The sequence below is a fragment of the Lotus japonicus genome, chromosome 1 (genome assembly GCF_012489685.1).
Source record: "Lotus japonicus ecotype B-129 chromosome 1, LjGifu_v1.2".
Classification (NCBI taxonomy): Eukaryota; Viridiplantae; Streptophyta; class Magnoliopsida; order Fabales; family Fabaceae; genus Lotus; species Lotus japonicus.
Window position 1 is genome coordinate 85768530 of NC_080041.1, and position 22039 is coordinate 85790568.

At 35.3% G+C, this 22039-nt stretch overlaps 1 protein-coding gene and 1 long non-coding RNA gene across 7 annotated transcripts; one reads left to right on the forward strand and one right to left on the reverse strand.

The window, feature by feature from the left end:
* Positions 1-4679: 4679 nt before the first annotated feature.
* On the forward strand, positions 4680-13664 carry LOC130726371 (transcription initiation factor TFIID subunit 5). Its single transcript, XM_057577632.1, has 19 exons — positions 4680-5101; positions 5188-5269; positions 5368-5446; positions 5538-5635; positions 5736-5792; positions 7332-7419; positions 7514-7623; positions 7825-7932; positions 8097-8248; positions 9348-9458; positions 9549-9618; positions 9734-9773; positions 10572-10733; positions 10860-10936; positions 11225-11341; positions 12651-12916; positions 13021-13116; positions 13198-13270; positions 13373-13664. Exons 1-19 carry the CDS (start codon positions 4944-4946, stop codon positions 13424-13426), a joined length of 1998 nt encoding a protein of 665 aa, XP_057433615.1. The 5' UTR covers positions 4680-4943; the 3' UTR covers positions 13427-13664.
* A 927-nt stretch (positions 13665-14591) lies between these two features.
* Positions 14592-20172, reverse strand: LOC130726380 (uncharacterized). 6 transcript variants are annotated; one of them, XR_009014814.1, is made up of 4 exons: positions 18749-20172; positions 18394-18507; positions 15218-17439; positions 14592-15048 (listed from the first exon to the last, which is right to left on the reverse strand). It is a non-coding gene; the product is annotated as an uncharacterized LOC130726380 (long non-coding RNA). The 6 variants fall into 6 exon arrangements; XR_009014808.1 differs by having other exon boundaries at positions 18640-20172; XR_009014806.1 differs by having other exon boundaries at positions 15218-15342; positions 15448-17439; positions 18394-20172.
* Between the last annotated feature and the right edge of the window lie 1867 nt (positions 20173-22039).

Genomic DNA, 22039 nt, shown 5'->3' on the forward strand with positions numbered 1-22039 from the left:
AGAATTGACGAGGAGACAAGAAAAACAAGAAGAGGAAATATTGCACACATTGATGATATCCTTGACACGATGGTCTCTGATCCTTATGGGGGAATTGATGAGATCCCAACACTTAAAGGACTTACCCATCTCAACAATGATCTTCGCCAAAGTCTCATTCGAGCGTAAATCCATTAAGGATAATTGGTCTTCCTTGACCAGATTACACTCTACGTGAAAATCGCAGTGCATCTTCGTCCAATAAAGTGACCAGATAATCAAATAACATTACAATCTTGAGGCTTTCGTATCAAGTTTATCTATCTCTTCTATATGTTTGCTTGCATACTCACTTCAAACATCTTCAGTATTATTCTCCTTAAACTATGAATCACCTGATGCTTAGTTGTCCACATAGTCCCTTAGGTTTGATAACTGAGACTTGCTTTCCTATATTACTTGAGCGACATAGTGCACTTGCTCTACCTTGCGTGTGTATTTCTATCACAACAAGGCTATTGAAAACAATACTCATTTTAACTTGAAGATGCTAGGTCAAGTTCTACTCGATGTTAGCCTAAAAAGGGGAGTGTCATACTTGTAAGTTTGCGAAGGTAGTGTAAATACCCTTAATTAGTTAAGGGACCAAACGTAGTTTAAGGTTGAGTTGAACTTAGTATAAACGCTTATGTGATGGTTCTTTGTCCCTTATCTTTGTCATTTTCTTTTCATTACTAACTAAGGAATTGAATTATAACTTATAAAAATATACTTTTAGTCTGAAGAGATCAATTTATTAGCCTAACTTCTAAGGTTCCGCTTTGGGGCTGAACCTAATCAACATGTGTTGTTCTTTAGAACTTACTTTCAGCATGTTCTAACATTTAGCATCTCTACAAAAGTTTATAAAAAATGGCAAAAATTCTGAATAAATTGAAAAGAATTTTATAAATATAATTCAAGCCATCTTCTTGTATTATCTTGGTTTGTTTCTATATGGTGACTAAAAGTCAAGTCGTGTATTGCGTTATTTATTAGTTTAATATTTTTAAATAATACCCAATAAAATTATTATTAATATGATTAAATATAATATATAATATTATAAACAATTATATATTATATTTATCAATATCTATAAAAAAATATTAAATATAATATTTTCACGTCAATGGTCAACCTAACTATTAACAAACATGAGTTAAAAATTTAGTTTTTTGTGGATTATAAATAAGAATATCAAAATAAGGAGAGAAGGAGAGAAAACAAAGCTTATGGCAGGTGTGGATTTCATCAATAATCTTCCTGACTCCCTTCTGATTGTTATCGTTTCTCTCCTTCCGATCACAGAACGTGTGAGAACAAGTGTTCTTTCTGAACGATGGAAAACTATCTGGAAGGAGTCTTCCCACATCAGCCTCGATCAAAGAAAAATGTTGAAGCATTTAATCGAGAATTATCTTCAAGATACAAGCCCGCGAAAACGTCTTGCAAAAGCCATAGGTCGTAAGGTATAAATTAATTTGTTGATATTCACTTAGTACATTTTTTTATGATCATTAGGGTATGGTATCATATCCTATCACATCATCAAGTCTAGAGTTTGACTACTTAAACTACTCAGTGAATGGTTTGAAATTTCATAGTAAGATAAATTAGTCTGCAACATAAAATATTTCTTTCTCAAAGGAGGTGCAAGATATATAATATATATAATTAATGCATCTTCACTTCATATTTTTTCAAATGGGTAATGACAGGAACCTCCGATAAAGGAAGAAGATGTGGATGCAATTGCTGAAGCAGCCATGTTAATCAACATGGTCGTGAATGCTCACTTTGGCTTGAAAAGTTGTAGGATTCGACATTTGCCAGAGAGCTGCATTAGTGGCGAAGTTGAGGGATGGATGAGGAAGCTTTTGGAGAAAGGGGTGAAACAAATTTCAATGGAGCGGGAACCTGATTGTGCGATTTCCCAACAACAACTAAATCAATTTCAAATTTATATCAGGGGGATTATCAATTTACCATTTGATATTTTCTCAGGTTTTGAGGTTCTTGAGTTGAAGAACTATTATCTTAAAATTTCACCCACTAGAAATCATCCCCAATTTTTGAAAACCCTAACCCTTAATGACGTGGGTCTGTCGCCAAATGGTTTACAGAAGATTCTTTCTCATTGTTTATCTCTTGAAAACCTAACCCTAGAGAAATGTCATGTCGAGAATGTTATGATCCAGAGTCCAAGTCTCAAATTTTTTAAAATATGTGACATGTTTGTATCAAAGATTGCAGTTTTTGCAGTTAACATTGAGGTCATTGTGATTGATACGGTTTTTTGCAATGCTAAGAAACTGATTTTTAAGACTCCGACACTTCGGGTTCTATATTCTTACTATGATATGAAGAAGGAAGGGCTTCATTTTTTCCCAATTCGAGACTATCTTTTGACTGCAAAGGAGATCCTAGAAGTTTCAAGTAGAAATCTGGTACGTGTTTTACTCTTTATTTGGTACACATGATATTTTAGTGATGTGTTGTATACATATGGTTACATTTGTATGAATAGGGTTATAGTCCAATATTTGAGATTATAGTTCCCTCAAGATTAATCTAATTCAATTACACACTATATGAGTTATCCCTATTTAGTTGAAATGTTGTTGATACAATTTCTAATTTCAAACCTTAAGTTACACTAATTTATTTTAGAATTTTTGTTTAAACCCTTACCTTTATTTCATAGTGAAGAAAAGTTAAACAAAATTTTCATAGTTTTTAACACAAAATTTAAATATTGGTACATGTTAATTATATTACGAGTGACACTAGTAAAATTTCCAAGAACAACCCTTTTGAATCTATTTAAATTGTACGAAAGTTCTAACTCTGATTTTTAGATCATGTAAAATTACTATTTATATTGATATTTTTGTCCATTTCTTTTATATATTTATTTTATTATTATCTCAGATCCTTCAAGATTCAAGACTCGTCTGTGTATTTGAGAATCTGCTAACTCTCAAGATCAATCTAGATTTGAAAAATATAAAAAATGGCACAATTCTCTCATCAGCCCTTAAAACATGTCATAAGTTGGAGAATCTTGAAATTAATAGTCAGGTACAGACATGATTACTTCATCCACATTCTTGTTAAATTTCTATTTATGGGTAAATGCATTGCATTTCATAGTTCTCCCCTTATATAGGTCGATGATGGTGGTAGTGAGACGTATAATCAAAACGAAGATGATTGTCTACCTTTCAACAAACATTTATTTTGGCAAAGGGAGTTCTCTCAGAATATTGGTCAACATCTAAAGACCCTCAGCATAAAGGGATTTATGGGTAGAGATTTTGAAGTGGAATTTGTAAAATACATAATCACAAATGTAGAAACGATGGAGAAGATTACAATTTGGTTTGTTGATGGTTGTACATGGACTGAAGCCACAACAACTTTGTGCTTGCTAGCCTTTCCAAAGGCCTCTACCAAATTATCCATTACTCTTAAACCTGAGGTGAAGTACTTAAGAAAATTTGGTGGGAGCTTTCAAAAGTGGGTCTCAACTCTGAAAGACTAGAAATTTGGCGGCGTTTTTCTTGTATTGGGAAAGGACAAAATTGGAGGGTGGTATATTAGCTTTGTGTCTGGGTCGATTGGTTAGAAAGGTTTAATTAGCTTTTGGGTTTGTGGACTTTGGTATTTTTGTTTGATGTAAGCTTGTTTTGGCTTTTGGCTTGGAAATTTGGTTGATTAATATATGAATACTCTTTTTCCTTCATTAGGTTTTTTCCTATTGAGTTTTTCCTAGTAAGGTTTTAATGAGGCTCACATTTGATTAACTATCCAAGGGGGTTTTGTTTAGTTGTGGTCTTTGTGTCTTGTTTTACCTTTCCTCATGAGAGGTTTCCTCTCATGGGTTTCTCTTTTATTCAATAAATTGCTTTTGCTTAAAAAAATTTGTTGCTAAATTAGATAAATTTATTTTTATTACAATTTAATTGTTTTGAATTCTACAAACAAGTTTGTTTCTGATTTTATATGTTGTAATCTTCTTTCATTATTTCATACTTATGCCTATTACTTTTGCAAGTAATAATTGTTTTGCTCAAATCGTGCTATTCGCTTTCTGAATTAGTTAAATGAGTCATGTTTTCACATAAGAAAATTTAAAATAACATAAGTGAGTGACCGTATTAGAAAATCAGGACATCATACGTATAGAGATGTAAATTTTACAACACCGTGAAACCTTTGTATCATGTTCGACAAAGTATTTGGACAAAAATGATAACGAATTAAAAGGAGTAGGTTTTACGGAGAGCTGGATTTGACACCCCAACCCTTAGATTTCACACCCCCAATTTTCTAATTTTCGGGTTCCGAATTATTTCGGAATCTTATATTCCGAAATTAATTCATGATTTATAGTGCAAAATACATGTAACACCCCACTTTTGAGTGAAAAAATACTTCGAAAACCTTATTTCCGAAATATTTCGGAAACTAAGTTTCCGAAAGTGAAGTGACATTTCTAATGAGTGGGGTGCCAAATCTAACTCTCGGTTTTATGGAGAAGAAACAATTCCGAGAGAATTAAAAATATATTCAATCACGATTGACGAGGTGAAGATTGTGATGATCGGTTCACGACAATCGCGGCCATGAACTTGTTAATCCTCTCCGGCTGAGGTTCTCTACAGCACACTATCCAGCAAGCTTTTCCACCGTTGGATATATCTAAAGGGCCAAATTATAAAGCTACAAAACGTCGTCGTTTACCCTCTCATATCATATCACAGCTTCTACCCTTCCATCTTCTCTGACCTCTCTGCGACGCGATCTCACTCTCGCTGCCTCGCTCCGCCGCACTTGGGTTCCTGCCACCGTGCAACGCCGCCGTAATAAGGTGCCACTCCTGCCTCAACTCCTCCCTTCCAGCCACGTTCCGAAGAAGAATGGATGAAGATGAAATCGTCGGATACGTGACTGCGTACTTGAAGAAGAAAGGGTTTACGCAGACTGAGAAGGTTTTCCAGGAAGAGTTTCAGCACAACAAGAACACCACCACCACCGTCGAACCTGACATTGCCAACCACCTTCAAGCTCTTTCTCAGTATGCTATTTTCTTCACTCAATTCCACTTCTCTTCTCTTTCGCTAACCGCTATTTCACACTTCATGCGTTGATTGCTTGTTGCAGATTGGAGACTGGTCCTGCTAGGTTTCACGATGGATATAGCGGGCTTAGAACATGGACTTACTCTTCACTGGATTTGTACAAGGTAGGTAACACTATCAATAACAATACCATGGTGTTTATTGAATAATGATTCAAGTTTTTCATGGGTGCTTATTACGTTGTTCGCCATTTTTATTGCAGCATGAGTTGCTTCGTGTGCTTTATCCAGTGTTTATACATTGCTTTATGGATCTTGTTGCAAAAGGGCATATTCAGGAAGGTATGTGTGACTATGAGAGTATGTATGTATGGATGAATGTATCAGCATTGTTTTTTTCTTCTTTTTATGTTGTTGTGTTTGGTATTCGCAGCTCGGAATTTTTTCAATGCCTTCCGTGAAGACCATGAAATGATGCACTTGCGTGACCTTCAGAAGTTGGAAGGGGTTCTTACTCCTACTCACCTGGAGGTTTGTTGCTCTCTTAAATCTTATGTCGAACTTAAGTTTCTTCTCGGTGTTGGGTTGATTGTTAGCTTTAAATAACCCACTGTACAATTCTTCTTATCAGGAAATGGAATTTGCGCATTCACTTAGGCAGAGCAAATTCAACATCAAGATATGTGAGGTAATATCTTGATTCGTGGAATAAATTATTTTACTTAACTAGTTTCAGAAACATCCAGAACTTTGTTTCCCCTTCTGTGCTTTATGCCTTTATAATCTATGTAGCAATGATCAAAGTGTGTATTTATTTCTGAGTCTCACCAATATTTAGCTATCGGGATTTGTGTCGTCACTTGGTTTACAAACCGAGAATAGGTAGAACAAAAAAGACAATTAATGTGACTCTGCTTACAATGCATTTAGGCCTATATAATTAGAGTATGCTCATTATGATGAATGAAGACTACAAGGGTTTGCAGTTTGCCACCCAACCCCACTCCCCACACCCAAATTACTTGTGTTGCACCTTGGGCATTCTGGGTTGTTATACTTATACATGTTGGCCTGTACCCATAATTCAATTCAAACCACTTTATATCAATTTGATTTGTAATTAGCTGTAAGTTTTTGTGAGATCTACAGTCTACCTTATTGTTGCTTTGAATCCGACTATATGTGCTGGATTATGCCTGCAGATGATAGTACACTTCACTGTACTAATATTATGCATTGAACAAAACATTTGACATGCTTGCAGTGTTGAAACGAAATTTCCATAGATTTTATAGATGTGCGGTATCACTTTGACAATTCACTGCTTCCCACTCAAATTACATATGATTCTGTATGACTAATGATTGTGGTACATTCACATACTGGAATAACTGGATCACTAAGAGAAGAGAATCTAAAAGAGCAGAGAAGAGGATATGTAGGCTTACCTGGATGACTCTATCAAGTTCGTACTTGCTGCAGACATGAATGCCATGGAGGATGATATATCATTGTGTCCTAAACTCCAAGTCTAGATTTGTGAAAAACTAAGATACTATGAAATGCTCAACGCTGCCATAATTTCCTCTCATTTAGAAAGAATTATATTATTTTTCTTGTACATAATAAGGATATAATCATAGTGAGGCGAGACTGTGCTATACCAAATAGCACACCACCTAAGCCTAACTTGCATATTATAATTATACTCAATGTCATGCTATGGACCGGTGTACTGCATAGCCAGCGAATTGTGAGGTCAACAATTCATTGGGTATTATTGATGCTACACTGCATTGGTGACAAGTCTACATCTTAGTATAGTTTAATAACATGGTTAGGTTGGAACTTTAGCATTAGACCTAGCTTATTGATTGGGAGTTGAAATTTGGGATGTACATAATTTCCACCCTATATCTGTGACTCTGTTATGGCATGCCATTGCTGTTGTTTACCCTATTATCACAGTGGATTTAGCTCATGAGAGGGCTTAGTCGAAGTATTCTGCTGGTTTCGACTTCGGAGATTAGATTATACTATTTATCTTATCGATATATGTAATTCCTCGACATCATGACTCAACTCCTTTGTTTCCTTTTTCTTTTTACCATCTTTGCTTTTTTATGTTGGTTCTTGTTTCTGAATTTTAATCACTGTAGTGTTACATGTTTCATTAAAAAATAGTTAAGTATGTTTGGAAACCTGATAACAGTTAATGTTTTCCTAGTATTCCTATGAGCTTCTGTTGCAACATCTACATAGGACACAATCCACCACTATACTTGGTATAATCAATGAGCATATCAACTTCCAAGGTACTCTTTTTCACATTAAGTTGCATTGTATCTGCTCATTTGAACTTGCTGTTTTGATGTTTGTCGTTTTTTTTAATCCTTTTCCAAAATATAGTTAGCCCTGGACAACCGAGCTTAATCTCTGATGATCCTGAGGCTGTTACCCTTAGTGGAAGCAGCCAGGACGCAGCAAACCGGATAAATCAGAAAGAAATACATTGGGGGGTGAGTCTATTACTATATCTAAAAAACTGACAAAATTAGAAATTATCTTGCTGAAGTTGTTTCTGCTCAAATGGCCCCTTTTTATTTACTTTTTCCCTGGGCAGTGGTTCAAAAGAGTTTATGCTTCTGTATTTTAATGAATGGCTTTTCTAATTTAATTTATTAATGTCTGGTTTCAATCTCAATATGCTTCTCCAATAGCTGCTTGAAGACTCTATAGAAGAGCGGCTGGAGAAAGCTGGAGCCTTGCTTTCAGACTCTGAAAAGGGTGATGGAGAAGCAAAAGAAGGGGAGAATGATGAGAGTAAGGTATGTCTCTTCCAAAGTGCACCTCTGATTTATATCGGGTAACCCAGTATCATATGTTTCTTGAATCTGGGCATTTCCATCTAAAGACTTTTGCATCACTTCAGTTCTTTTAGTCTTTTAATTGAGTGTTTTTTCACTCTTGTTTTTCCATGTTTCTCTTTTAGAAAAGATCAATTGAAGTCGGAAAGCAAGGTTCTTCTGTCAAAAAGGTAAAAAAGGACAAGGGTGGAAGTGCAACAGGAAAAAATGCAAAACCTGAAGTTAACACTGTACCAGCAGCTCCTCGAGTTAAGCCAGAACTTTCCTTGCCCATAATGTATTCTCTCAAGCCTAAATCTTCATTTAATTTACTGTATTAGGTATTGAACCTTACAGGAAGACAGTTTTACCTGTAAAGAATGATGAGGAGAACTTAGTCCTTCAAGCCAGGCTGGTTTGTAGTTTATTTTTTGGAGGGATAAATAAAGAAAAAATCTATAGAGTGAGACTGGGGTTAAAGTTCAACTGGGAGGAGGATAAGGAATCCTCTAAAGCAAGAAATTCTTTATACAGATAATCAAGTAAAACTGTTAGTATGGCAAAGTTTCCCGATCTCTGCATTTTGAAGCTGTGAGTACCCTGATGTAACCATGAGCACAACACCAAAGGGAAGCAAAATGTACCTATATCCCAAATTAACTTTGGGGCAAAGAATTTAACTCTTAACACCTGCCAATATGCAACTCACACTCTTGTGTCAAAACTTTTAAGAATGTACAGTTATCTAGTGTATGGTTATGAGTGTATTGTATAAATATAGTAAGTACATTGTGTTTAGTTGTAGTTTCTTATTGGTTACTGCTGTTGAATTTGTTATGAGTTGGTTAGAGAGCTCCTCGATGGAGCTCCCTCCTCTATACAAGTGAGAACTTTGTCAACTGTTATTCAGATTCAGAAACTACTTTTCAGAATCAATCTCTCTCTCTCTCTCTAAACGCTAAAATTCTAAAGAACCAAACTTTGGTTGGTATTATTTTGAAAAAAAAGCGAGCGTTTGGAAAGGTTGGTAATGTTAGGTCTTGGTATTGATGGACAATAACTTTTAGGATCTCTAGTGCATGTTTTTATTTCTGTATTAAAAGGGTGTGATGGGCAATAACTTTTAGGATCTCTAAATTTAGATTCAGCATTCATCAAAATGAATGGAAAAAAATCCTTTCATTTATGTCATATCAAGCAATAATGTTAATGCTTGAATCCATTTAGATATTTAAATATTTGAAATTGAATCTCAAAAGTCAAATGAATTTTCAAGTACTTCCACCACTGTATTTTTGTTATCATATGATGTCAGCTAGTAAAGTAAGGTTTTAATATTTGAGGTCAGATTCTCATCACAAACTAGTAAGGCATTAATAATATTTGCATTATTGCAGTTCAACTGAGGTAGAACACTCCATCCTTGATGATCTAAGGAACCGTGTACAACTTAGTAGTGTTGCACTTCCATCGGTTAGCTTTTACACATTTATCAATACTCACAACAGGTAATGTCTAATGCATATTTTGTCTATGTTATTCATCACTTTCCGGTTTCTGTTGCTTAATGCTTTTAATATTTTGCCCAACTATCTCAGTTTAAGCTGTTCGTCGATATCCCATGATGGATCATTAGTTGCTGGGGGATTTTCTGACTCATCGCTGAAGGTTTATTTTTTTATTTTTCCTTTAGCCCCCTTCCATGAACCCTTCTGAAAGCAAACCCTCTTCCAATGGAGCTTTTATCTTACCTCATGGTTGAATTTCTGAATTGTATCTGCAGGTTTGGGATATGGCAAAGCTTGGACAACAGCCCACCAGTTGTGAGTTTTTATTTGTAAACTTCTTCTGTTTAGATCAAGCAATGACTCTTGCATTCTTTGCTTGACAAATGTGTCCGTAGAAACAAGTATAATGTTTAAGACTTGTGAGAATATACTTATAAAAGGTAATATGCTGCAGTGATCTGATACAGTTTAAAGAATGCACTAGGTAAATCAAGTTATATACAGGATATTTGGTGTTATTGCTTTTACATATGAAAGTCATTTGTAAAGAAAGGTTCTGGGCTATATCTCCCTGTTTAGTGATAATTATTAGGTTTAGACTTTGTGGAGATAACCTAACCTCTTTATGGTGCATTATCTTTTAGATTATTAACTTTGAAAAGACCGGCAAAAATGAAAAAAAGGTTTTGCAGTTTAAGAATGTGACACAGGCCAATGTAGATATTGTATTTCAAAATAGCCGGGAGTAGAATATTTTTGGGTTTCATCTTTGTTATCAATGGATGTTAATTGTTAAGTAACCATCAGAGAAAAATGTGATGCTATGTGATCTATATGCAAATAATGCAATGAGTGATTCAATGGTGCTTAAAGACAGGGATGAAATTCATCAGTCACCCTGCTTATATGCATACCAACGTGGCTACTTACGCTAAAAAACCATGTCTATTGCTAAAACTGTAAAACACCAGGATACGAACAAAAAATTAACAGAGAGTTTGTTTGGAGGGAAGCTTATGCGAGTCTTGAGCATTTGAACAAGCCCTAATATAAGTTAAAACTTTGAATGTTGCTTTGCTATAAATATCCAGTTACCAATTCGGCTTTCATCAGCTTCACAGGGTGAGAATGACACATCACAAAATGAACAAGTGCTCGGGCAAAGTGGTGGGAAGAGACAGTATACATTGTTTCAAGGTCATTCTGGGCCTGTTTATGCAGCCTCTTTTAGTCCTGTTGGGGACTTCATTCTTTCATCATCAGCAGACTCGACAAGTATGTCTACTTGATCTCATTTCAATTTTTATCCTCAATCTGTTTCTTATAATAATTTTCGTCTTGTTTCTTTTATATTATAGTTTTCATTCTCAATCTTGTGAATCTTAAATGGATTATATGCAGTTCGACTCTGGAGCACAAAGCTTAATGCCAATCTTGTTTGTTACAAGGGTCACAATTACCCTGTCTGGGATGTTCAGGTAAAACGTTGTCTTCTAAAATTCTGTTCTGTTGATAAATGTAGATCAGCATATGAAATACTTCCTCAAAATTTTGTTGATCAAAAAAAAAATTTCCTTTGTGTGTGTATAGCGTTTTGTTTGAGAGTCTGCTGTGCATTGTACTCTCAAATCAACTGCAGCCTGCAAATTTTTATTTCTTCCTTTTGCCAATGATATTTGATCTGATCATCGTTTTTCCTTCTTTTTTGGTACGCTTGGGACATTATTGTTAGTATTTAAATTCTGGATTTTTTTCCCTGGATGCAGTTTAGTCCCGTGGGGCATTATTTTGCCAGCTCTTCACACGACAGAACTGCTAGGGTTTGGTCCATGGACAGGATACAGCCATTACGAATAATGGCAGGGCACTTGTCTGATGTCGATGTGAGTTATTATGTCCTATATCCTCTCTTGCTAGTTCTAGTTTTCTCCAAATTTTGTGCTTTTAGATTTATATTCTCTAAAACTCCTTTAGTTTTATATATACTTAATTACATATTGATTTCATGTAGTCATATAACTTTTGATTTAATTATTCACGCTTCTGTTTAGCGATACATAGCAGGACTTTGAATGGTTTTATGTTATATTTTTAACAGTTAATAAAAGGATAAAGGAAAATTATATTTTATTGAATTAAAATGCTGAGGTTTATCTATATAGATATCTATTGGGTATAGGTGTGGGCATTACATGTGCTAATCATGTGGTTTTGAATCCGGCCATTCGGGTCTCAGTAGAAATTATATCCTATTAGGTATCTACGAAATGGAGGATTAATTTCAAGATGTTCTATGCATCTGTTTGTGCGAATCCTCAACTTAATTTCATGAGATTGAACCAAGCAGTTTATGAGAATTTGGCAGTTAGAACTGTGAAGGAAAATAAACTGGGAACCTATGAAATATTCTGCAAAATTATGCTAAATGAGTGAGTGTGATAATTGATTAACAGTTGATTGGCATGTGTTTCTAGGTTTATATTTTTGGATCTACAGGTCAATGATTTCAAGTTTTACTCGTTCTCCTCACCATTGTTATCTGTGGTGTTTCTTTTACATCTCTTTCTACATTTTTTTACTTAGTCTGAAAGTGCACTATTCATGTAATTTTTAATTGATTTGGTTTCCTGCAACTAGTCCAAGCTCTCACTCAGTTCGAGTATAGCTGGCTGATTTGCTGACTTTGTCAAGTTTTTAGAAAATGGCTGCTAGTTGATTTTAAGAATATTGTTTGTCTCGGTCTTGATTTGATCAAATGATTTATTATTAGCAGTATTCTCTGTTTGTTTTAAAGCATCAAAGCAAAACCTCATTCTCCAATAAAAACTGATAGGGCACTGCATGAACAGTGCGCATGAACAGTGCCTGCAGTAGCAGTTGCACCCAGCAGTAGCAGTTAGAGGTTGTTTTTATTTAAATTGGGTCAGTTATTATTTGCTAGTTGTGTCTGGTTGTAACTGTCTAGGGGTGGTTATTAAATAGGGGTTGTGTTAGTTGATTTGTTTCATTCAGTAGTGTGTTTTAGGAGAGGGTCTGGACTCTCGAATTCCAGAATTAGGAGAGGCTGGGTCTCGAAAACCAGTGCTCGTACAATTATTCTATAATATAATTTTGTTCTTATCAATTTGGTACAGTAAGCTCTTCAGTTTGTATTAAAGCTAAAATGTTTGCCTGTTTTGTGTTCTTATTTAGTGCGTGCAATGGCATGTCAACTGCAACTACATCGCAACTGGCTCCAGTGACAAAACTGTTAGACTATGGGATGTGCAGAGTGGAGAGTGTGTCCGAGTTTTTGTTGGTCACAGGGGTATGATTTTGGCTTTGGCAATGTCTCCTGACGGTCGCTATATGGCATCCGGTGATGAAGATGGCACCATCATGATGTGGGACCTCTCTAGTGGTCGCTGTCTCACACCTTTGATCGGTCACACATCCTGTGTCTGGTCACTAGCTTTCAGGTAATTTTTCAACTTCATCACAGCTTGAAAGTAAACTAATGGTGTTTAAGGTTGCTATCATCGTCATAGCGCTAATGTTCATTCATAATTGTTGGATGTATCAGTTCTGAAGGTTCTATGCTAGCTTCTGGATCTGCTGATAGCTCTGTGAAATTATGGGATGTAAATACAAGCACTAAGGTTTCTAGGACTGAGGAAAAGTAAGTTTTGTTTAATATTGCAAGCAGATTAGGAATTTTGTTTCTATGGTATGACTAACTGACAACTTCTTACTTCATTAGAAGTGGGAATACTAACAGACTCAGATCGCTGAAAACTCTGCCTACCAAATCTACTCCTGTTTCGTCTTTGCGGGTAAATACTCCAATGGTTTATATATCTATTCATGGATGTTAATATGTTTTTCTGGGGTTTCATTCATATGATTTGATGCTTCTTGCATTCTGTTGAAAGCAGTTTTCTCGAAGGAATCTTCTTTTTGCAGCTGGAGCTCTTGCAAAAAACGGCTAATATATTCTGAGCAAAAGTATCAAGTCGTAGTTAGAGGCTGAATTCTTATCGGAGGACCATGAAGGAAATGCACACGATCCCTTTATTTATACAAGTTTATTTCCTCTAGTGTATACTTTGCCGCCGGTCCTTCTTCCTTCTGTGTGCATATGTATCCCAAAATTAATTAACTTGATAGATAATCTTTTGATGTGTCGTTTTTCCAATCATTATTTTGCATCTCTGAACACCTTATCTCTATTTGTGCCTGTTGTATGTTTTTTTTTTCCGGGTCAAAGCATTATAGTCAAGGCCTGAGCCAAACTAAACAACACTTACAAATAAAATGAGAAACAACCTCCAAAGCTCGGTACAATACATGATTTGCTGCAAACAAAATCGAAAATTTGAAGTTTTGGATTTCACTTTTTTCTAAACCTTACCTATTCTGCCGAAATTCATTTCTGTTACAAGGCCATCAATGCAACACCTTTAAATAGGGGACCAAGACAAGCAGAAGACTAGAATTGGATGGAAGGAGAGGTGTGGCCATGGAGGTGCCGATGGTGTCCAAACCCTAGCCAACCATGACAGAGAAGCAGTAAGGGAAAAGGAAGATGGTGGTGGTGAACGTGATTGAAGTGAAGGAGGTGGCACAGCGGCAAAATGGTGGTGGAGGTGTAACAGCAGCATGACGGCGAAGGTTGACAGGAAGGAACAGGATGGAGGCAACAATGTTAGAGGGAATTAAAGGATGCAGTAGAAAAGGGAAAGATCCACACTAAAAGAGAAAAAACTCACTTGTTGAATAACGAAACCATATAATGTGGTAGAGAACTTTTTTTGTGGGAGAAACATCTACCACATAGAAGTCCAGAAGAGAAAGCCTTCCTAAGAACCCGAATTGGGAAGGAGACGCACAAAGGGTAGGTTACTGTGCCCTAGCAGAGGCAACGAAAAGGGTCTGCATGCGTTCTTATTTACCCCCCTCAAGTACAAGTTACTTATATACTTTGTCTTTCAAAATTCTTCTTATCTCACACACGCCATTTAATGACAACTGTTAGATGCAATTTAAAACACTGTAATCTAACAAATGCAAAACATCCCTCAGAGCCGTTCAAAATCTAGTTTTTAACATAATTTGTAATTGGAAACGATAGAATAAATTTACCCAGTTTTCAGGTACAAACGAAAATCATAAATTTCATTGTTGTAACTGGAAAATAAATAAAATAGAATTTAACACCCTAAAAATGAATCATTAGAGATTTAGAGTGCAGACTTTAACTTCATTGACACTGATCTAAGCTGCAAAGGCAAGGAAGTCCCAATCATTTTTATTACAGTTGGAGTTGGATGTGAAGGACTCAAACTCAGTCCTTTTACCCAATCTTACTCTTTTCATTATTTGATTCTTCCTGCCTTGAAATGTGTGATTTAGTTGCAGATAAACAACTGAAAACAAGATAAATGGTTGAACGATATGACGTGATAAAGATGACATGCTTTGTGATATTCTTGTGTTGACTCTTCCAATCCATAGTTTGAGACACAGATGAAGAACTCTCTTACAATCTCCTACTCCCCATAGTCTACAGCAAAGTGAATTGTTTCCTTCCCAGGATATCCAGAACTCAAAACTGAAATGCATCATCAACAAAAATGACTACAAACATACACCACGAAGGTACTAGATAAGGTACTAAACAAGAAAACATGATCCCAATTTTCAATGCAAAAGGGTAAAATTAAAATGTTCCAGAAACATAAAGGTCAGCAAAGTATTTGCTGTTTCTCTCCGCCATTTACCTTTAGCATTAACAATCATCAAGACATTTTCTCCATTACAATGGCAATCCAAGGGATGCCATTGTTTTCTCTTCATGATCTAACTGATCTGATAACACAGGATGAATCCAACTACTCATCCAAATCTGCATTTGATAAATGGAAAATTACTACCACACCCAAAATTAAGTGTCAGTCCATAATAAATAAGTCAATGCAAGAGGATATAAATAAGGAAATGTATTCTTGACCATTTTGGTAAAATTTCACTGAGGTATCATTAGGCAGGTGGATATAATAGCAAGAAATATTTTGTTTTGTTCTCTTTGGTTCCATCTGTTCACAAGGAACTAAACTGTATTACTCTTTTCACTTTTTCTTGCTCAGTTCTTTTTTGCACATTCACTTCAGTCCCATTCTGATATATCTACCAAACCCTACAAAATATGTATACACTAAAATATAGTTACAAAAAGATGCTAGCTTAGAGGAGTCAATAACCATATTCCTAAGCTAAGTTATAAAAAACACATTTAAAAAGCACAATTTACAATTAAATTTACTATACTCTTGGCAACCACTATTTCGATGTCTTATTGAAATAAGAGGTAAATTAATAATTTGGTATTCAATATGATTTGATTCCACCAAGATGCACATGAAATAAATTGCACTATATGATCACTTGCTAAAATTAGAAAAGATCTCTCTGAAAATTTTGTAAAAGTTTAGCATAAATAGATAAAGCATAATCTAAAACACTCGGGATGAGTTCTAAAAGAAGATTCAATTGAAGCCCTTTAACTAACCAAAAAATAAACTACAAAACTCAGCAGTAGCTATTGAATTGGAGCTTGAAACAAAAGCCAAAATATGTCACAAGCAAACAGCAAAAAACAAGATCAACTGACAAGTCATGCCAAACACTCAATTACGTGATCCAATAAGGGGTAAAAAGAATGGATAAAAGGAAACAATTTCATCGAAACTAGCAAAAAATACAATATACTTCTTTAACTCCGTGTTGGAATGAATATAAATCTAATTATACTAAAATATAACTCCACTTCCAAACAGCATGTTAAGAATATACTAGTTAGAAATCATTGAGCCCCATAAAAAAGGACATATCTATGAGTAAAAATGTCTTCATTTTATATAATATACAAGGGTATATATGAAATCAAAACATTCACATAGTGTTTGGTTGGAGGGGGGAATGGAGGGAAGAAGATTTTTTAAACTCATCATGTTTAGTTCAATTTTTAGGAGGGCAGGGGAATGGAGGGGGGCCAAAACCCCTCCTAACTCAATTTTGTCTCCCCTCCAAAAGGGGAGGGAATTGGAGGGGAAACGTTTCAAATGTCTTTCCTCATGTTCAGTTTCTCAAAAGAAGCAAGGACAATATAAGTAAATATGTTTTAAAATCCCTCCCTTTCAAACAAGAAAGAGATTACTTCCCCTCCCCTCCTCTTAACCAAACATGATAAGATTTAAAACCACTTTCCCACCCTTCCCCTTCCCTCCCCTCCCCTCTTTTGAACCAAACACCCTCAAAGTAATTTTAGTTAAGGCCGAAATCAGAATAGAAGGTTGTAATCAATTAACCAGGATGGTACCGTAAAGCCTGCTTAACTAGCCAAGGGAGGCAACTACTAGTGTGGATAGTAATACCAATAAAATAACCAAACACTCTCCCATTGTGTGAGGTTAGCTACATGGATTATAAAAACCACAACTCTTTAGCTCTAATTATTAAATTATCTTCCATCTCATAAACCTTCCTCGCTCATGCTTCTACTTATTTTCTGCACACACACTCAAACCACCCAAGACAAGACTACATTTATCTCTAATAATTATATTCTTAAATCTATATAATCTCATATAGCCACTCATATCCTAACAATTTTATTTATGCAAGACTAAGTAAACATTCATTCATTCATTCCATCCACTCAATGTAGATCCTATCATTGATATCTCCCTCTAACTTCTTATTTTTGGGTGATAAGATACTCAAAATGTGAAACTTGTGGTATTTTGTATTCTTCAATTTTCACCTCTAAAATAGTATGTGTCGCTAACTAAACTTGCATACCACATCGTATTCTGACACTAGAGTTGATCCCTCATACATATGAATTTGATTCCTTGAATGTAAGCAATCTGAACTCATTTCAATTGAAGAGTCTTCCGCAAAACCTCTTTATCGTATGAATTCATTAATGAAAACATCTAATCTGTACCCAGAAAAACCCATTTAATGTATGAAGAGAAATCCATAGCATTAATGTTTATCTTTAAAATATAAATGGAAGGGAAAAACATGTATTAAACGATACATTTAAATCAATAATCCATATCATCCTAAATTACAAGAATCACCACCACATAATCATTTTTCTGGAAAGGCTATTTCAAATTACAAACAAAATTGAAAGACAAATATAAAGTAGCAAAGGAAATTCAAATATAGACCATATATTTATAAACAAGTATATCAGGATATAGGAGTTGCAAATATTATGAAGCAACAGTGTTCCTTAATGCACTAAACTTGTTGATCTCTAGTAAAATTTGACAACATGATCTCATGTAAATTATTACTATAATGGAAACATGAAGCTAATTTGACATTCATGTGAATACTAAACTTGAGAAAGGTCTTGAAGGATTTGAGAAAAGAGATTTTTCAAAATTTCTTAGAAGAATCAATATTATACTTCATGAAAAATCTAGAAATAAATAAATAAATGCGTTCAGTTTATATTCACAAGATAACTAATGAGGATGCAACCTTTTGTACATGATTCTATATAAGCTTAGAATCCCTATTTGAATTTAATAACAGTGAACTTTTGTTTTTGTAAAAATTATGGTTTAAATTCATATATATAATAATGGATTATCATATAAGTGCATAAAAACCAAAATATGATCCAAAAGAATATTTTAAAAATAACATTGATTGATCACCCCAAAATTGAGAGTACTACATTTCAAGTATACATATTTACTTGGAAGGATCACCATAGAGGCACTAACAAATTCCTGGGGTAGGATTAAACAATTACTACCATTGGATTTTATCATGTATGTAACAGGAGTATGTGACTTGAATTAACTTTTAATTGCATGTTTGAAAATTCTTCTACAATTAATTCTAAAGTAAAAAGAGGTTAGATTGCGTTTACCGGACGGAGAGTGATAGAAATAGGATATATCTGCATAAAACTTCAGATGAAAATTCCAGCCACAGCTTGTGCACAAAATCAACCATTAAATCATACCCAAGATCTTGATTATATCTGGAGATAAAGGAATAGCAAAATATTAAGGGGGAGGAGGAATTAGAATGATGATCACATGCTCTAACTCAAGCACAAGAAATTCTGCAGTTCCAGATTCAGCATAAAACAACCCTACACTACAAAGCTCACTTGATAGGGTTTATCACATAACCAAAAGTCTTTTTTTTGGAAGGCCAAATAAGACCCACTTGAAATGCAAGAAGCATAACCGGAGTTCAGTCAACATTATACCACTTACTGAGTTGGGGCACAAGAATTATAAAATATTGGGTGTGAATATGAAATTAGAAGATGAAGATGAGGATAGATAGAAAGCAAGCAACGATGGGAAGAAAATTGGTGAGGACCATAACTAATCTACGAGCAGTATGGATATGTTAAAAAATGTGAATTCGTGATATTAAATAATCATCTAGAGTCATCAAGAGTCACGCTTTCAGTTTAACAACAACAGACAATATTATTTTATGTTTTCGGTTTAACTATATGTATCATCCACTATCTACTGATGCAATATCAACTCGGGTGTGAGAAATATCACACCTAAGAATCGAACTTTCGACCATAAATAGATTTAAACGACAACTTTTAACCACTGCAATAACCCCACCACAACTGAGCATAGATAATGTTAAATTGAATCATGAGTAATGTATTGATGACTGGAATATAATATAATATAAATCAATTGAAAGAGAAAAAAATGGAAAAAAATAAGCGCCAAAGCAACAGTAGAGACAGCCTTACACTGTTCGATAAAGAAATGATATAACCTGTGTTGCAGTGTTGTTCAGCTCCTTCATCAGAGAGTCAGTCGAGAGAGAAAGAAAGGTTTCAGGTTTCAGGTGGGCTGGGGTTTGGGTTTGGAACAAGATAACAGAGCCAGAATGAAGCAAACTTCCGGCACTGGAAGGTGACAGAGAGAGCAGTGAGCACACAAAAGCAATAGTGTATGCCTATACAATTTGCCTCTCTGTGCTCACTCTCTTCTGTCAATTTCTATGTCCCAAAACAGAAAACAAAAAACCACCCAAATTGGGAAAGGGAAAAAAGCATCTCACTTTGGAGAAAAAATCAGATCTGAAGGAAGGAAGAGAGAGATACCCATTAATGGAAAAAAAACAAGTATTTATGATCTACTCACCTACCATCTTCATGAGTATGATCAGAACTCTGAGAACATATATGAATATGGAGATTTTATTAGGGTTTGCTAGCTACCAAACATGGAAAAAACTCAAGGAAACAAAAAGGAGAAAGATTAGAATGAAGACATGAAATCAATAGAGATCAGAAGAAAAGAAAACAAAGCTAAAGAGCACAGCCACAAACTCCAACCAAAACCTTGTTTGATATTTCTCTCTCTTTCTCTCTTTGTGTGTCTGTCTTCATTCATTGAGAGTCTGAGACGAAGGTGTACCTTGGTGACAAGAGAGGCAACCGTGGCACTCATGCAACCAGTAGGGTTGACACGTAGAGATCCACTAGGAATCTGAATCCGTTCTCTTGTACAGAACAGAGTAAAGAGAAGGAAGGAAACAAGGGTTGCACCGTTTTGAAGAGAAGAGAAAGAGAAGGTTTCCAAAATCCCAATCCAACCCCCAAAACGGAGGAGATTGAGCAGCCTTTGCGTCCACTCACTCACTCAGTCAATGAGGGGACCTTTCCTTTCCTTTAAATACTTAAATCTCCACCTACAAATCAGATTCTTAAATTCCTTTGAATACTTTTTTTTTTTTGAACGGCAAATTCCTTTGAATACTTAATTACCCACTTATTGTATGACAAATTATCATCATTACTTGCCATCACCCTTGAATTTTCCCGTTTGGTATTTGATTGTTAATTTATCCTAATAATATAACATTATAAGAGTTTTTTAGGGTTTTTATGTTATAGTATAAAGTTTGATAGTATTAGGCCTGATAAAATTTTAATATTATACATTGTTTGGTGACATACTATATAACTTATCATTTCGTTTAAACTAATATAAATTTATATTTTGTGAAGTATTGAATAATTATAATTATGTATTATAAAAATGAAGATGTTGTAAGTGGGTGGTAAAGCTAGCGGTGGCGGCCAAGATGGCTGCGATAATGGCGGTGGTGATGATGGAGGGTGATGGTTGTAGATGTGGCAGAGGTGATGCTGTAGAGTGGTGGTTAGGGTGGTGGCGACGACAGTGTTGGAAGTGATGGTGTTGGTGGCGGTGGTGGGAGGTTGTGGTGGTGTTGGTGGGGGGTTGTAGTGGCGATAATGGTTTAGGTGGTAGCAGCGGTTGTGGTGGTGTTGGTAGTGATGGTTGTGATAGTGGTGGTCGTGGCAATGGTGGTGGTGGCGGCGGTGGAGGTAGGTGGTTGTAGCGGTAATGGTGGTGTTGAGTCATGGCAGTATGTAGTGGTAGCAGCGATGACAGTGGCGGTTGAGGTGGTGGAGGCGGCGGTGGCGGTGGTGGTGATGGAAGGTGATGATGCTGGTTGCAGTGGTGGGTAGTGGTAAGAGTTGTGGTAGTGGCAATAGCACGACAACGACAGTAGTGGTAGCGACAGCGGTTGCGATGGTGGCAGCGGAGGTGGTGGCAGCGATGACAGTGGCGGTTGAGGTGGTGGTGGAGAGTGGTGGTAGCAATGATGCAGGGTGGTGTGGTAGCGATTGTGGAGGATTGTGGTTGTCGCTTATACATCACATTCTTATCATGCTTTATCTATCATCTATAGGATGGATTAAATAATCCATCATTTTAATGTATAAGAGAGGATTGATGTATAAGTTTATACAATTGTTAGCACCAAACAATGGATAAGTCCATAATATATTGTAAAAACTTATACTATCATGCCTAATACGGTGTGTCAAACGAGCCCTAGTTAACGTTTAGGTTAAATCCCCCTAATCATAGATGAGTCAATAAATATTTAAGTTAAGTGAGTTAAAAAAATTATATTTATCACTTACCTTAAATATAATTGATACACCTAAGACTATGATAATTAAACCCAACTTTATATAAGGTCATTTAGACATATATATATATATATATATATATATATATATATATATGTGTGTGTGTGTGTGATTTTTAAATGACATGAGGCAATTTTGTGGGCAATAAAACTTAAATCGAGTATTTTTTTTTAACAAAGAAACAGTCCAAGAACGGATCCAAGTATAATGGTATGAGGGCAAATGCCCTCACTTAATTTTAGAAAAAATATTAGAAAAAAAAATTGAGTAGTAAAAGTGTGATTTTTTATAACTCCTTTGATAAAAAATGCTCTCACTTATGTCCCACATTGCTAAATACCCTCACTTGTGTCCCACATTCCTAAACGCTCTCACTTGAGTAGTAAATATATGTGGTTTTTTATAGCCCCTTTGATAAAAAAATTCTCTCACTTGTGTCCCATTTGGTAAAAAATGTCATCATTTTTAATAGTATATGTTAGTTTTTTTGTTACGAATTATATGTATATTTTGACCTCACTACATCAAATTTCTGGATTCATCCCTGAAACAGTCCATT